Source organism: Dermacentor andersoni, chromosome 2 (assembly GCF_023375885.2).
Source record: "Dermacentor andersoni chromosome 2, qqDerAnde1_hic_scaffold, whole genome shotgun sequence".
Classification (NCBI taxonomy): Eukaryota; Metazoa; Arthropoda; class Arachnida; order Ixodida; family Ixodidae; genus Dermacentor; species Dermacentor andersoni.
The window spans coordinates 77334477-77352711 of record NC_092815.1 but is presented as its reverse complement, the minus strand read 5'-3'; the positions used below and the strand labels follow the sequence as shown (position 1 = coordinate 77352711).

At 47.8% G+C, this 18235-nt stretch overlaps 1 protein-coding gene across 1 annotated transcript in view; it reads left to right on the top strand.

Annotated features, from left to right (window-relative positions):
* LOC126542060 (solute carrier family 12 member 2-like) overlaps positions 1-17133 on the top strand; it is a 139898-nt gene extending 122765 nt beyond the window's left edge. Inside the window, exons 21-24 of the mRNA XM_072286444.1 lie at positions 2692-2778; positions 4323-4440; positions 11485-11552; positions 12894-17133. Of these exons, the coding sequence (XP_072142545.1) occupies positions 2692-2778; positions 4323-4440; positions 11485-11552; positions 12894-13029 (409 nt within the window). The 3' untranslated portion in view covers positions 13030-17133. The remainder of the gene's footprint in view (positions 1-2691; positions 2779-4322; positions 4441-11484; positions 11553-12893) is intronic.
* Positions 17134-18235: the final 1102 nt, after the last annotated feature.

Genomic DNA, 18235 nt, shown 5'->3' with positions numbered 1-18235 from the left:
ACTTGTCTTGGAGCCCTCACATCTCGTACATGACAAAGCGTTTGGCCGCCATTGTGGACCTTCTTGCGTTTCTCGGCGGGAAGTCCTGGGGTGCAACAGTACCGTCAATGTTGCAACTATATAAAGCACTGTTTTTGGGCTTCCTACGGTACAGCTTACCTGTACTAGGAAATACTTGCACTACGAATATTCGCAAACTCCACAGCGTGCAAGCCCAAGCACTTGGGACTTGTCTCGGTCTTCCCAAAACTACGTTATCGATTGCGACAGTGGCCATAGCCAGAGACGCTCCTTTGACAGTCTACATTGATACGGATGTCCTGAGAGCGCACATCCGACACCTGACTCGGATTCCCTCACACCATGTTGCTTGCTTGCCAGCAAAAAGGCCACTTTCAACTTTTGCTAAAACTATTGTGAGACATCAGTACTACTTGCCATCAGAATTTACGCCCGCTACACGATTGTCAGATCGATTGTGGTGTCTGCACCGGCCGCAAGTGCAACTGACAATTCAAAGAATCAGAAAGAAAGCTGGAGCGTCATTGCAAGCTTTGAAACAAGCAACTTTGGAGCACATTCACAACGTGCACAGATTCCGGCAACATGTATACACAGATGGTTCAGTAAAACTCAACAGCTCTGCTGCTGCAGTCGTCATCCCGGCACAATCTGAGGAAATCAAATTAAGAACTTCATGTGTGACCACATCGACAGGTGGAGAACTCGCGGCGCTCCGTGCTGCACTTGATTTCATTAAGCAGAAGCCACCGCAACAATGGACAGTCTTTAGCGACTCCAAGGCAGCCCTTCAGTGCATACGAAGCCCAATGCGCCACGGACCCAATGAACAACTGGCCTCAGAAATTCGTCACATATATCATCAAAGCCATGACAAAGGACACAACATAATCTTTCAGTGGCTTCCAGGACATTGTAACGTCAGCGGGAATGACCACGCCGACGAAGCCGCCCGATCTGCACATGCAAGTGGTCAACGAGTCTTCATTCCGCTTTCGCGAACAGACGCTGCGGCTGAGCTGCGATTGATGTCCCGTGAGTGTACCTTGCCCCTGTGGGACTCGAATGTTTTCACCATGTGTCGGTTGCGTTCGTTGTCTCCGGACATACGGATGCACCTCCCGCCTGGATTACCACGACGTGAACAGATCATGCTCTACCGTCTGTGGCTAGGCGTTGCCTTTACAAACTCATATGCTTTCCTCATAGGAATGGCCAACAGTTCCACGTGCGACACATGTAACATCGACGAGACACTAGCACACATTATCTGTGTCTCCCGCGGTACAGTGCTGAGAGACAAATGATGTGCAGAGTACTGGACCAGTTGGACAATCGTCCACTTTCAGAACTGAAAGCTTTAGGCCAATGCTCCGAAAGAACACCCGTGTTGAAGGCCTTACTCGCGCTATTAAGGTTCTTGCGGTCCACGGGGCTTCATGACAGACTCCAAGAATGCCGCCCCCTACCGCTGCTGTGTAGTGTACGCGCTTTGTTCGTGCTTGTCTTCCTTTCTTTCTATCTCCCCCTTCCACTCTGTTTCTCTTTTTATCCACCTTAACCCTTCCCCCTGCGCAGGGTAGCCAACCGGAACTACCTCTGGTTAACCTCCCTGCCTTTCTCTGCGTTATTCTCTCTCTCTCTCTCTCTCTCTCTCTAGTGACAAAAATGGGGCGTTTGTAAACAGGCCGGAGGCGCTGGTGCCAGAGTAGCAGTCTCAACCTGGTCCGTTGTCGTCAGAATGAGTTGTTAATCTGGCATTATCACGAGCTGCTCAAAGATCTCTCTCTCTCTTAAGCGTCAACAGTTTGTCAGGTCTTTCACCGTGCCATTGAGGGACTTTGCATTCACACGATACGCTCGAGGACCTGCGAAACTAAGCAATATTTGTGTTCGGAGCTGCTGTAATTTAAGCACAGGTAATAAATTGCCCGCAAGATTTTAATTTCCGCGCGCGCTGCCTGCACGAGGTACAACGGTTGCCGCGAGAACTGAAGAGCCAGCCTTGCGGCGTCATGGCCACCTTAGAAATCGCTATACGTTACTAAGCTTACGAGCCTCAAGATCGACCGGTGATTTCGCAGAGGAAAGCATATTGAGTTTTGTAGCTTCCGAATTTCAATAGCTGCAATAAAGCAACAGCCTGTTGAGCAATTTATTGGCACTGATCATAAAAAGGAAGGGGAAAAAAAGGCCCCGAGAACTAACGACACTTCTTGACTAATACTTGTGGCATTGCTTCTATGGGCGTTGCCATACTTCTGACCCTTAGCCGTGTTTCTGAACTGCTTATAGCGCTGCGGTGGCGTTTGTCAGCGGTATCAGTTTCTCCGGAAACATAAGCTTTAGACTTCCACTTTTTCCGCTGTGTACGTATTGTGTATCACTGTCAAGATTCCGCCTCTTTGTCGAGCTCGCTATCTCGAAAGCTCTGATTGATTCACAGGGCTGCCACGGCTTCTCTGATTGGCTGAAAAACGTCAACGTGGCGGAATTAGACAGTGTTGAATGGTGCCTAGGTGTCCGCTCTGAGCGTGGCAGCGTTACCCGCATCGAAGGGTGCGTCACCTTACCATCGCGGCCTGCGAACTCGTGCGAAGCTCACACGAGCAGGTAACTGCACGGCTAGTGCTTCCTCAAAGCTGACCACCGCGTCGGTTGCGTTCGCAGTATGGCGTCGCTGCTGAGCAAGTTCCGGATCGAGTACTCGGACGTCACGGTCATCCCGGACATCGTGCGGCCCCCGGCTGAATCCAGGTATGGCACATTTCGCTGTTGTGTTTTGGTTTAAAAGTCTTGCCTCCTGCCAGATATCAAGCACTTCAACGTCCTTCGAAGGATTTGCACTTTGCGTCAGCGGGCAATGGCTGACGCAAAGTCTAGTTACGAGACTGATACAGTGACTATGGTGGAGGAAGTGTAGCTCTTGTGAGACGTTGTTGGTGAGGCAAATACTTAAAAAAATTATGTGGGGACCTTCACGCCAGTGCATGAACTCAAGCTGCATTTCAGCGCGAGGTGCAAGCACATCCGCAATGACATGCAGATTAAGGCAGGACCACTGCCTTCAAGCAGAAAGCACGCGAGGCAAGTGCTGATTTAGCAAGCGAAAAGCATAAGCAGAAAACAAGGGAACGTGCAGGTAAATGCAGATATACCCAGCTCGTCTTTTATTTTTGGCTTTTGCGTACGAGCACGCTGGTGCCTAGTCGACAACCCCATGGTTGGGCATCGCAGTAAAGGGCGCAGATTTGGCCGTAGTACGCGTCTGGCTGTACAGGTATAAATTGTAAAGTAACACCTATTTCGCGTTATGGTCCATCATGGGTTCTTGTTCTAGCACCAAATTCTTCATAGCTTAGAGAGGCACATTCCACTGGAAGATAACCCAGCAAGTACTAGCAAGTGATGTACGAACTCGGAGTCTTGCAGCAAACTTAACTTCGGTGCCTCTTAAACGTTACTTCTTACATTGGACCACCCTGTACGAAGATGCAGCAACAATACCAGTGCAGTCGGACACCCGCTGCGCACGTTGTTGGGACAGCTTCGACCGTCGCCGTTGGCGTGAGGTTCCGTATAAAGTCCAAGTGGGATAAGATTATATCGTGCCGTATGTGTGCGGTAAAGCGCGCGCGATTCAGCCGAGAAGGATAGTGGCTTGATGTGTGCAGTTTCTCGCTGAGCCCAGTGTCGTGTACAGAAAACGAGGTAAGAGGGGGGTGGGGGGACAGGTGAGAGTGGGGTGCGTCTACTCTTCTAGCGCGACCGTTGCTGGCTGAGGCGCGGCTGAGCGCGGCGTTGCAGGTAATCTGCGACAGGTGCGAAGGTGGGGCGAGCCTATATGTCCGGTGGCTTGAGTGCTCTGTGTTCTCGCGCGCCTAGTGTTGGAAGTTGCGTAATCAAGTTTCGGAGCCGCTTCGAAGCGAGAGGCAGCACGAAGCGATCGCCCGCCGCTGCTTCTGCTCTTCATGACCCCAGTGTTGGGCCAGCGAGCGTCCGCCATCGTCGAGCGAAATCTGTTCGTGTTTGCCCGTGAGCTCGCGACGCCGTGTCCGTTAGTTTAATTAGTAAGCGATCGTTTACTGCAATTTATACGACCGATAAAGCTATGATCCCTATTTCGTGTAGTTGTCTAATACTTTGTTATCGCTATATCACTACCGCCTTTCAGGCGAAACTGGGACTTTTTGTTTTGTTACGTGTCATGTCGCTGCTACCTTGGCTGGGAGGTCGCGTGCCCAGTTAGCATCGAATGATGGGGATATATGTCTGTTTGCTTGTTTCCTCCGCCTTTGCAGCAAGCGCGAGTTCGAGGACCTGGTCCGCAAGTGGCGCCGGACGGAGGACGACGACACCGAGGTGGAGCACGACCCACTCGAGATCTCGGACTCCGAGATGCTCGCGCTCAGGGACAAGGTGAGCGACCCTGACCTATCCGTAGAAATTAAAGAACACGTTTAAGGAGTGGCTTTACGATTGGGTGAATCAGCGGAACACTTCGTAAGTATCCGTGCCCGTGCGATTGCATTACCAGCTGACGGATACATCAAGCACACGATCAATCAAGCGAATGGTCACATTTGCCATTTAGGAGGCAAGCGAGGCGCATAAAGACAGATAGCTTAACCATCAGTTCAACGTGACTCATAATTGACATGATTGACTCGTTTTATTGTTTGATATTGTTCGTACATGGGAACATATATGCTCGAACAGTTATGACACCGATAATTTTAGATATGGCCCTGACATAGAGGAATGAATCGCAGTGTACGTGTGCGTTTCACCAATTTGTGGGCGTAAATTGGCAAAAAGATTTGCGACGCAGTAAGAGGTGCTAAGTAATATGCTGTGTGCTTCTAGACGTCCCTAGGATGAACAAAGAAATATATACATGTATATATAATCGCTACTCCTCGAGCGCAGATGTGCCCACAGGTCTTCAGCGTAACTATCAACGTCACCAAATCACTTTGTCAAGTTGTCAGCGACGTGGAGTAATTGTCGGTAGCAACGAGCCATCTGAAAGCACAAACACCTGCATAAAAGTTCACGGATCGATCTAACGTGACAGGCAACTAGCAAGGGCCTGCGGCTTTAATTTCCGATGACATCGCTTTTCGTTCCCTTCCGAATTAACGAAATGTGGGGTATTTTTTAGATTGGGTAGTCACTGCACTGCAGCTTTTACGTAGTCGCGCTTACCTAAGAGGCGTAACCTGAACGCAGAGGTGGCGAACAAATAAGGAACATATATTTCTTTTGCTCGTCTTTTTATGTGTCCGCCATTATTTTGTCATTTCTGTGTAGTATGGAGTCCTCGGAAGAGGTACAGTATACCCATTGCTTCGGTCGGGCGCACGCGCAAGCGCTAGTTAGCGTGTGCGCCACAGTGTTTGGTGTAGGTGCACCGCTCCGTGTAGGTGTAGGTGGTGTAGGTGCACCGGTGTAGGTGTAGGTCCGTTGACCGATCGAGGTGCAGTGTCGCGCTTATCTGTGACGAGAGTGGGATATGCGTGCGGTCAGCACGGGATGAGGTTAGATTAAACGGTGCCGCGTCGTTTGGACTCCTTGTCTCGTGCACGTAGTAAGCACGACCACGAAAACGATCGCAGACCTGCCTCCCTCCCCCCAGCGTCGTTGGGCTGTATCTGCTGACGACGAATCGCTGAATTCACCAAACGTTGCTCAACTGTGTAGGAATTACGCGGACCATTCGCATTCTTTATGTCGTACGACCCTCCTCTAAAGGACAGCCGTGGCGGCGTTTCTGTGCCGAGAGTTACGAACGTACACTCTCTGGAACACCAGCGTCGTTTAGAGTATACCCGGCTGTGGATGACAGAAAGGTTTTGACATTTGTAGCAAGAGTCATTCGTGTAACGGCAGTACTGAAACGAAAAATAAGAAACGAGTTTTCTTGGCCGGAAGACCGTTGCCGCTGCATAGAGAGAGGAACCTTTGGCTGCTGCGCTACTTCGTGCAGAGGCGATGCTGCGGGAAAGTAGGAATTTTGGTCGTTAGATGGGAAAATAATATGTTCATCGTCTGTGAGAGAACCTTCAGTTCTGTTCATTGGTTTGATTTCAATCGATGTTCTTTACATATATATATATATATATATATATATATATATATATATCAACGTGAAACTAATTACGTAAGCGGCCACAAGTCGCATGAAAAAAAAAAAAAGAAGCATTTGCGCTACAAATACCAGCTAAGGATAAAAGAAGAAAGGATAGGAAAAGAGCGGTAACAGCAAAAGCAAAAATTTATCAAAACACAGTGGAAGTTGCCTTGTGGTGTTGCTTAACATATGGTATGTTTGAGGGCTTTTGAGGATGAGTGTTGCCTAGACTTTTTTGGCTAGTACCTAGTACAACCGAGTCAACCGCTATCGAAAAGCGGGCATGGTGTAGGAGCCAATGCACCGCAATGTCAGTAAGTATGAGAGATTAACGATCGCACGAAACTAAATATTAATGATGCAAATACGATTTGGAAAAGTTCGCCGAAGGAAATCGTCACTCTAGTTTTGACTCATGTTCTACAGTGAATGAGCCATTCCTTACTCAGAATTGCATAATGTTCTTTATCCACGCTTCACTGAGTGAATGACTAACAAATGACTTATCGATGCAAGCCCGCCAACGTCCAGAATAATTTTGCATAATAAATACACGCAGTTGAAGAACCTTGCGCAGATTATGGTAATTTGCTATGCGTGCGAGTTTCGCGTCTGCCTTCTTTCATAACGTCACCTTCGTGAGATAAACTGCCTGGCTGTGATTTTATGCGTACCTGCGTTGTAAAAGTAGCGTAACACAGATCAACCTCCGAACATTCCTCCGAATTAATAAACCACGAACGCGAACGATGGGCGGTTGGGGTAATTTATTTCGCTAGAATAGGTAACCAACACACTATAAGGCAATGCAGATAAGGTGAATATGTGGAATCCTTACCTCATGCATCATTCTGCATGTCTCGCCTTGCCAGTAGCCACAAAAACGTAATTATCAGGGTCGCCAGCGATGGAAAAGAAACAAAACAAAAACAAATATAAAAACCGACAGATATGGGGCACGCAGAGTCTTTCATTCGACGAGATATCGCGGGACGACGCACGCAACTTGTTCTTGACGTCGTACACCTCTCGAGATATCCGATGAAAAACGCCGATGAGTGCCGTTTGGTAATGGCATGTGTCGCGACACAGTTGCGCTACTTGCGCGCCCGGTGACAGAGTTCGCCGCGACTTGGCCGTTGTCTCACAAGTCGCCTGATAGCGAATCACTGGAAGGTAGGGCGTTACGCACGGCGTATCGCGGGGTTTCTTCCGCAAGACAATCTTTGGGCGCTATTCTGGACATTCCGCCATTTTTTTCGGTGCGTGACGTAGGCGCGACGCAAACAAAATGGCGCTGGTGGCCAAGTTTTGCTTACGTAACGTGACGCCAACTTGACGTTTTGCCTAAGAAACTGAAATGAAGGCACTGAGTGTAGCGTTATCAGTAAAGGAAAACAGTTTTCCTCCGCAGTAAAAATAAAGCAGCTATCTCAAAGCATATGATTATTCCGTCGAAAAGGCTTCTCGCTTCCGTCGTCTGCTTCAATAGCTAGGATGCGTGTCCCCGGAAAATGGAATGAATCATCGCATGTTGGCGCCAACGTGCTTGTTTTCTTGCTTGAGACAACATACGCGACCTACCAGTGGTGATGCGCGCACGTTCTAGGCCACGTTATCGCTATCTCGTGACACGCAAGTGACTCAGCCCGACTCGGCTGGCTGAGAAACGGCCGAATATCACCGATAGCGTTGCGCGCGCCAGAGATATCCACGCAAGCGCCGGCGCTGCCATCTCTTGTTCATTTCGCTGGTTACTCGCAGCGGGGGAGGAAACTTCAAGGCGCCGCCTTGCGTACATTTCTTTTTATAAATTAGAAAGAGGCCGTTGTCATAACTTTTGATTGTGCGAAAAGGCATTAATCTTGATTACAATACAAATGCAGCAGTGAAAAGTGGACAACATTGCCGAAAGTTTGCTATGTTCAACCAATATTATTTCGTATAAACGCGTTCTTTTAAAAAATGATGGCCCCAAACACAAATGCCAACACCACCCGAGAGCGATGCAAATACTATGAGCACGCGTTATGAACAAAAGATTTTCGTGGTGCCAAACGACGGGGAAAATGTGGCGATACGCATTCCTCTCGGCTGCCATTGCATATGGCTGCTCATTAGCATAAGTCGCGCGGCTCGTCGCAGCAAAAATTATGGCGGAAAATGTCAGCAATGGCGGCCCAGCGCAACGTCACGCATCGTCAAAATGACGTTTACGAAACAGCCCTTCCTGTGACGCTCCTCATGAGATATTCCTTCAGCCAATCAGCGAGCTGGCATGGCGCATATCTTGGATCGCCACCACATATTCGCGCAATTGCAGATGCATTGCACTGGCTTCTGCACGCTACCGCTCACATTCTTTTTGAAGCGCTAACATCCCAATATATCTGCCAAGGACCAAAAAAATGTATTAGTCCATAAAATTTGCAGCTCCACGTCACGTTTCGTCATCTTGATGAAAACGCAAAATTGCATTTTGCAATACTTCCGCTTCCCGGCACAAATTTCAAAATACGTGACCTCTCGACAGCCAATCAGAGAGTAAACATGGCGGATAATGGCGGCCGTGCAGCCGCCATGCTTGTCCAGAATAGCGCCCTTTGTGACCTTTGAGCCAACGTTTCTAAGCCGTGGAAAGTGCATATACGGTGTAGATGCGCACTTCAGCCAAGCTACGCCCAGGGAAAGAAAAAGAAATAGTAATGAACTAAGCAAAAGGCCGCTACGAACATATGTGGACATTCGTTACACGTAACGAGAGATTAGAGCTAATGTTTGCGTGAGTTTGCAGCCCTGAAGTAAGCCTAATTAAGGAAAGGCCTATGAAATTCCTCGTCACTGCTTGAGCACGTACATGATGTTTTGTGTGTTCCCCTAAACACGTTAAGGTTTTAACTACCAGCAGGCTTTGCTCTCTCTCTCTTTTGTAAAGTCCTATGCTATTTCATTCACATTAGCTAAGGTATCAAATCTCTTGAGAAGTCGTTCGCGTGCATCGTGGAGCTTCGTATGTGGGCGTGGCAGTTCAGTAGAAGCACCTAATGCGTACTGTTACCGTCCGCTTTATCGGAAGAAAAAAAAAAAATCTCGGCCAATCCACTCCTGTGAAGGTGGTTGGTCAGCGAAGCTGTAGATACGTTGCGCATCACGTTCGGCAACTTGTCAGACACTGATCCTATGCTGTGCGCTCATTACGCACATTGCACTTCAAAGTGATATATGGCACAAACACACGTTTCACTGCAGGTCATGCCTGACCCTCGCCCATCACGATAGACGTCTAAAAGAAAAACTCGCGACGCTCAAGATTTTAAAACCTTTAGATATGTGCACGGCTACCTCGTGATGTGTGATTTCAACTCGAATAACGCTGAAACAGTTGCGGTGTTCAATTAATATTGTCTTGACAATCTGGTTACTACGTACGAGCTACCTAACAATAATGCTATCCAGTTTATATATATCAAACTAAATGTGATAGGCAATCATTGCTGTTGGGAATATCACCCAAGGGAAGCAAAGGTGTTGCTTCCGCATGCCTCGTCTCATTCGAAGCTGGCGAAATGCGCAATCGCGAACCTATGTTGTGTGAATGCGCTTTGCAAATCATGCCCCCACCTGAAGCCCGGGAGCTTTTTTTTTTTTTTTGACAGAAAGAGCGGCTACTGGAAGCAGGCTACCCTATTCATGCACGTATTTTTATCAATGGCGGAAAATGCGCTGAAAAAAATTAAAGGAACCGGGTGGTAAGTGCGAGCACAGCCACGAAAAGGGAAAGAAGGTGGTTGTACCGTACGTGCACGGGATATCACATGGTTTGAAGATGGTGGCTCGAAAAAGTGGAAGTGTACGTCGCATTTCCAGCTCCACAAACGCTATCAAGCATATGTAAGGCCACCGATCCGTTGAGAAAGACGCGACGAGGATGCGCGAAAAACCATCGGCCGCCGTTTGTACACCGCGCACAAGGTGGTGTATATCGGTTTCCTTTCTCGTGGGGGCAAAATGTACACAGGGCAGACAGGCAGATGCCTCAGTGACAGGTTAAGGTAACGCGAGCAAAAAAAAAGAAAAAAAAATAATAAATTGGACTGTTATCGCGATGGACGTGTCTCCGTGCATTGTGATGATGGCAGGTGTAAACAACTGATTAAAGATTGTTTAGTCTTGCTTAGAAATACAGATAAATACACGTGGCAAATTTTAGGAGCAGGCTTGATTGCAAAAGAAGGTGCTAACTTCGTCGGTGCTCCGTCAATTACTCCGAGCAGAAAGGAAACTGCCTATCTGGAAAATGTTGGGTTGCGCGTGAGATGATTTTCACTCGCCATAGCCGGCATAAGTATGCCACGCTTTTCTGAAATAAAATTCAGTTGATAGTTAGCGCACGTCCTGTCGCTTTTTCTTGTCCGTGTCATTACAGCGCTATGACTTCAACTGATGCAACTGTAGCCCAAAAATCTGCACTCCTACAGTTTACGAAATCTTTATTTTGATGTTTACATTGAAATTATTGCTGTAACTGCTTTATGGTCGCTTGCTGTACACACAGATATATTCCAGTTCTTACTTTAGAAATGTGTTTGGCCAAAGTCAAATCGATGTATGACCCGTGTACGGTAGTTGGTTGAATCGGATCGTCGAGGTAACCGAGGCCAAAGTCTTCCACGAAGTGGGTGAACCACTGCTTCCTTTCCGGTTTTAAGACGTCTACGTTAAAGTCTCCGACAAAACCACCGGCGAGCGATTGGCGGCAACGTACGTTGATCAACGCGGAAGTGCGCGCGCCTCGTCATCAATGGGTTTGATCAATCATGTGGTTTGAAGGCTGTTTCTATTTGCGCGTTTCGTATTGACACGAAAGCTGTGTGTGTATGTTCGCTTCGCGCCTCTGCGCCTTACCGGGGGTACGAGCCATTAGCCATAGACACCTTCGCTGTAACAAATACTTTCCGAATATAATTTTAATAGTCACTTATGCATAGTTCGTCAACAAACCGGGATTCGCCCTGTGGAAACTGACCAAAACGTCGATGCTGGGCACCATTCTTTTAATCCCCCGTACCGCCTACAGAAGGTGTGAATCAGGACTCGCTTATGAGTTTTGACTGGGCAGGAAACGTCCGGCCAAAGTTCCATTTGGTCACTTTTGGATTTGGGTAGGAACATCCTGAACTCGCAGTGGGGCTTGAAATCACGAGTGGCTGGTGCAGTAGAAATGTCAGAAGAGGTGGTCGCTGACCTGCCTGCGACAGCTGTCAAAAAATGTCACATCTCATGGCTGTGTTCAGATCATTGTTTTTTCTATTTTTTTTTCGCTTCTCCAGACGTACCGACATCTGCGTCTTCGCGAGCTGCTGCAGAAACATTCCAAGAATGCCACTTTGGTCGCTATGTGAGTACCTTCTCCTTCTATATATATTTCTGTATATTTTTGTCTACATAGAACATACTCTAAGAATGCTTTCGGGGATGTCAGTGACACGCGAGCGAGTTTTTTTGTAGAGTCATTACCAGCCAAGTCAAGCACAGCCAAAGATGACAACGTCTCTAGTGACAGTTAGCGCGGTGCTCGTATACGTTTATACAAATAGCATGTTGATTGTTCGACGCTCTACGGAGCTGGTGAGAAAAACGCACACCTTGAGATGCTCAGGCCGACATGTGGAGTACAAGCAGAGTGTTTTGCGAGTATTTTTGTATGTCCACACACATATATCTTCGTGTTTTACTGATATTTTGAATCGAAAGTATATGCAATCCTGAGAAGGCGCTCTTCTCTTTATGTCAATCTCGCACACCTTACAATGCCTTTAAGGCCTTATCCTGTGAAGCGTGATAGCTGTCAGGACCACATAAATTTACCACGAAAATGAATATGCAAATCGAAACGGTACACGGGTTGAGCAGCGACGAAAGAGAAAAATGAATGAAATTCAACATTCGCAACATTCTAGTGCGGGGACACAAGGGAAATTCTCCTGAGTTGTCAATACTTTGAAGCCCCTCCGCTGAGATAAAAAGACCCACTACAACGCTTCGGGAGGCCACCCTCGTCACAAACCAATCGGGAATCGTGCTTCTGGCGAAAAGTAACATGCTTCTGTGCGACCTTTGTCGGAGGAAACAAATCCACTGGGAGTCTGAGAATTTTAGGAGTGACGTTTTATGAGTTTTATGTTTATGTTTAAACGTTATGAGTTTTATGAGCAGTTTGCCCTCGTCTTCTCCCATTCCTACTGTGGCTGGCTGCGGGAGAGGAGGATGGCAATCGCCTTCCACGTCGACGCTTGCGCCGTTGAAGACGACACGCGTATGACGAATCGGCTGATATGTTTAGCCACCTATACTATTTCTGCAGATGTACTGGTTAACGGCTTTGTTCTCTACGGAGTTGCGCTACGAAACAAGTAACACTATTTAAGTATCTTCACTGCGACAAGTATGCGACTTCGCGTTCGGCTACTCGCTTGCATTGGCAATCATTAAAGTTTGTTTCTCTTTCTGCCAATCACCGTCGATGGTTTTCTGCGCAATTTTCGTTTTTCAGTATTTCTTTCTATCTTTTTTTTTCTTTACAAACAACTTACCAGTACACGGCCTGCACGTTCTCTCTGTTCCGTTGGCGAACACGTGGTTGCAGGCATATCGCAGTCTGTTTCGCGAAGCGCGCGCCCGGGCGTCCCTTTCTCCCGTCGCATTCACGCCCGCCCCTCCCGACCTCTTCTTTCGGCAGGACCCTCCCGATGCCGCGCAAGAGCACCTGCTCGGCCTCCATGTACATGGCGTGGCTGGAGACGCTGACCAGGGACCTGCCGCCGTTCCTGCTCATCCGAGGCAACCAGACCAGCGTGCTCACCTTCTACTCTTAGTGACGTGCCTTCCTCTGGCGCGAGCGCCCCGAATGTCCGCGCAGCGAAATGCGCACCCACAGGCTGCATCGTCGATGCAACCTGGCAACGACGACGACGACGACTAGTGCGTCTTCGAATGACGACGCGTCTTGATTCCCTGGTGGCGGCATTGTGCGCGCCGTCTCGCTGTTTGGACACGGGCGCGAACCGGTGCAACTGGGCTTCCGGCCCCTGCCCTTATTTTTGTGTGCATTTGCGTGCATCTGTGCGTGTTTGTGTGTGTGTGTGTCGCGTTTAATGTTTCTTACGGCCACCGTGGCATCGAAGTCACCGGCGCCGCCGCGAGCACTTTCTTTCGAGGGTCCACTACACTATAGAACACTCCGGCTGGACAGCAGCCGTGCCAAGGCGAACAGACTCTTGTCGTCGTTACATGATGGTGACGGCGGTGCGTCTCGAAGAGACTGCAGTGTATTGTTGCCCGCCTAGTACATTAGTATTAAGTCTAGTTGTTTACTCTTTTCTTTTCATTGTCCTTTTTATTTTCTTCTTCTTCTTGACGCTCTTCTGCTCCGTAACTCTTCTTTTATGTGCTGGCGACTATAGCGTCATATAGTGACGTGTTGCAGCTCGTCGGACATATCGAAAAACGTGGTAGTCTTCCCGAGGCGCAGTCCGATAGCGCGACCGTCGCGCCACCTGTGTACAAAGGTTTCGGCGGCCCTTGCCCCCTCTGGCGACGCCTTATGTATAGCTTGGGTGGGAAAACCCCCTCTACCTCTGATGTAATCCTGTCGCAATATATGTCTTCTGTTCTGACCGATTCGTCAATAAGTGCCCGCGTTCGCAAGCCCCTGAAAATGATTCCCAATTGTGCGTTCGAGCAACGGGGGAAAAAGAAAAAGTGCTTAGTACTGTAGGAGCAGTGTAACACAGTTACAAAATAACCTCTTCTAACTTCTCGTAAACCGGTGTAGTGTGTGTCCGGTGATTCGCATTGTGCCATCGTGGAACCATTTGGACCGTCTCGGCCCTTTGTTTGACGCTTGTATAATAATCTGCGATCATGACCACATTTCGTCGTCGTGTGCAAGCGTGCGTGTGAGATGTGAGTGTGCAGTCATACGTCATCTTGCCTTCTGCCTTACGAATGCATAAGCACAGAATACTTGCGAGAAAAAGTATTAATGGTTCAGGCTGCGGAGCTAAGCAGCAAGCCCATCTTTCATTCAGACGTGCCCGGTCATGCAACCTTTAGAAGTCGCTGCACCGGTCCTCCGAATGGCAGTTTTTTTTTTTTCCACTTCCCTCTTTCTTACATATTAGCTTTTGTGGTGCGTTTGCGCTCCCGACTTGGGTTTTGTACCTTTAAGACGACGCATGTACATCTCGGCCTACATTATGTCACTACGAATCCCGCGATGTGTGTCTAATGCGACTGTTGCTGTTAGCCACTGTCCCTACAATAAGGATCGGATGGATGGGACGTAAGCTCATAGAAAGAAGGAAAAGTAGGTTTAGCGGTAAATCGTTGCGTGTACCCAATGTTAAACCACAAATCCGCCCATTGAATGGACTTCCATGTGAGCCACCTATATATAAAAAAAAATGTTCTGGGGAATCTTGTTATGCGTTGGATCGCCTGTAGTCCCGTTTTATTTCTTTTCTTTTTGTCGCAGCTCAATACTTTTGATTAAGCTCGTAGTACCAGGTCGCTTTAATAAAAGATAGCTGTATACTGCTTTTGTGCGGCGTCGCATACATATATTTAACACGACGACGCCAACATTTTTTTTTTTTGTTCCAGTCATTGCATTTATGAGCGTAGAGTTTCCCTGCGGATCGCATTTTAAGCCTGCGGCCAAACTAGCTGAGGCGATGAATTTTTACAATTGTTAGTCCCTTGTATTGTTCGTCAGCTCCGTTGTGAATCTCTCTGTCATTTTGTTCTTTTCTTTGCAAGTCTCGTCAATGTTAGTTTTTAAGCCGCTGTCTCCGGTTACAACGACCCCGTGTACGAAGTTTTACTCTTAGACGACCGTGGTATTTCATCGTTCAACTGCTGCGGTATTCTGGAAAAAAAAAAGAAAAGAAAGGCTCACAGGATATTTTTTGCTTTTTAAGAACTTTTCTCACTGAGCAATAGATAACGACCAGCCGAAGAGCGAAATATTGCTTTAACGTAGCGTACTCGCTGTACCGTCTGACGGGCCTGTTTGTTTCCCGGAATACTATAGTGATGGGGCGAAGCCTTACATCGCCTGTGCATCGAGCAGCATACATTAGCCATTTAGGCGTCGCGGCAGTGCCTTTCACGCCACGGCCATCGCGAATTCATCGTCGTTTTATTCGCCCGATGGCCAGCTTTAGTTAACGCTTCACCGTGAGCCACGCAAGCGGACGGTAGTATGGCTATTTGTGAAGTAGTAGCGCGCTGTTATAGTTTTTTTTCTTTTTCAAGTTAGGCGTGAAGCGACGTTCCAAACGTCGACTTCTCCCGTTCGCGAGCACGTCTTCCAGCTTCACTTCACGAGTACTTATCTGGGTAACTTTTCCTTCTGTACTGTTTGCAATGCGCGTCTGTAACTTACAATGTATAGACCTACTGTTAATGGCTCAACTATTCTTTTTCGCGATCTATCTTTTTCTTTTTTATCGGGGAGCGTAAACAAAGTTTCCTCGCATTTTCGCGTTCAGTTACTAAGCGCGGGGCCCTGAAATACATTTCGTCAGAGCTTCAGTTTATTTGCTTCTCAGCAGCGGTACTCCTCCTTATTAAAAAAAAAAAAATGATTGCAAGCGTTTTCTGTAATGTAGAGATGCGGCAGTGTTGTCTAAGTAGCGTGACGCATGGAAGCGTGAAACTGTGACGTCACGCTATTCGGCTGGTTACTCGTCCATTCAAAGGCGAGCGCCAGCTACGCGTGAATCACAGTGGAAACGTCGGCCCACTAGCGTCGAGTCCGTCTGCTATATGGAACGCGTTGGTTGGTTTACAAGATTTCGCGAAGCACGTGTGACATCTCCTGTGCTCGATCAGACGCGGTCAACTTTCGCTTCACTTTTCTATAGAAGAGTTCATTGTTGGGCTAGTTAGTTTTCCTTAATCGAAGTAGTAACTTAGCGCGATAAAAACGCAGAAACAAGAAAGGTGGACGAAGACAAGTGTGCTTGTCTTCGTCAACCTTTCTCGTTTCTGTGTTTCTATCGCGCTAAGTTACTACTTCGCTTCACTTTGATTCGCTAATCTCGCAGGAACGTCTGTTCCTGCGTATGTTTTACTTTGCCATGCACGGAAACTGACCCCGCGGTAGATGGCGTTCCTTGTGGTGTACGAAAAAAAATGGAGCATTCGGACGCAGGTGAACGACACCTCCTATATGTCGGAAGAGTTGCGCATTCTAATCGCAGTGTCGTCTAGGAAGGCCATATTGGCTAAGAGATGTTCGAGCTAGCAAAGATTTGAAACACGAAGTACACAAGTGTTTATTACTTTTTTCAGGGCCCTTTTAAATTCTGTTGTCATTTATAATAGCGATAGAGCGTAGTTCCCGGGAAACTTCTGTCGATTGCAGAGGCTATCAATACAATGCCTTCACAACAGGTTTTTTTTTTCCCCCTCCACGTTAACTCTCTGTGTAATTTGTCAGGAGTCGCATCATTCGAAGACGCCGGTCACGTCTTCGCTAGAAATGCTACTATTTTTGTACGGCAATGTAAATAGGAAAAGTTTGGACTACCACTGTAGGCAGTATTTTAGTTGTACATAGTGTGTTGTAGTGTCCTCTTCCATGCATTTCTTTTCTTTTCTTTTTACGCTGGTGTAAAGTTGGCAAATAGCGCAATTTTTTTTTTTTTTGCGCCGTCTTTGGCGCTGACCTGTATCCATTCTTCTTTTTTTTGTTCGTTTTTTCTTTACGAGTATGCCTAGAAATTTGCAGTGTCAAAACAAAGTGCCTTTGGATAGAGGGAGCGTGTTTGAACGCGCCTTTCACTGTTCACACTTGTTTTTTAGGAAACTGAATTTGCCTGACCCGCGCGGTCGTCCTCTGCGTCTCCTCACATTGACTGTTCCAACTTGTTTCTTGGACTTCAATAAATGAGAGTGTGCGGGTCAACTTACCTTCTCAATCGTATTCGTTCTTTGATCTCGACGTTTCGCTGAAAATATTTCCCACGTACTTTGCATTAACGTATACAGCCTGCGTCAAAACTTTACGGACAGCGGAATCTGATAAAGCGTTGCATTACTGAGCAGTTTGCGAGTGTAGCTAGTAAAATTTGCAGGCCAGTAAAACTGCAGGCCATTAAAACCCGAATGCCAGGCTGGTTGCCTAGGCTGTGGAAGTATTCGTCTTTTTCTCTGACTTCGCGGTCCGTAAGCTTCTGACGCCGGCTATAAATTGACACGGACGGCCATACATTGGACATTGCTGCAGTTTATTTGAAGTAGTTGCAAACATGCGGCGAAGCACTTGCAAACTAAGCTGACGCAAGCGGAAGTAACCTTACAGTATAGACCCGGCGCGGTGACTTAGTGGCTACGCCGTCTCGATATATACTTAACACGGGGCCGAGGTTTCTACTCCCGTCTGCGGCGACCGCATTGCGATAGATCTGCTTTGCGAGAAAGCTCGCGTACGGAGCTTTGGGACAACGTTGGGAAGATCCCACCCGGTAACAATTAATAATCCCGGAGGCCCGCGTTATGGCGCCTCCGATGTCGAGATTGTGACTTTGAAACGTAAAACCTTGGTAATTTAATTTAGCTGACTCTTTCTTTAATGGCTGTACGGATGCCCACAAAATGAAGAAGGCCGGTGGCATTGGTAGTGACGCGCACTGCGGGAAGTTAAGAAAAAAAGAAACTCAATTCTGGGGTTTCACGCGCCAAAATTACGATATGATTACGAGGCGCGCCGGATAGTCGGCGACTCCGGAATAATGTTCGCCATCTGGGGTTCTTCGACGCGCACCCGAATTTAAGTACGTGGATGTTCTTTTTTTTTTGTGCGAAGCATATTACGAGAGCTCAGCCCAGCTCCTCAGGCGCGGCGGTGTCGCCTTCAATACCACGTGACACCGTGACGTCACGACAGAGGAGAAACGGGGCTCCAGGCTCCAACTCGCGGCGTCGCTCGCGGCGTCGCGTCGGTGTATAAGCAGCTGCGCTTGCCTCTGCTAGACACTCACGAGGTGAGATGCCTCCTGGAGACAGAGCTGC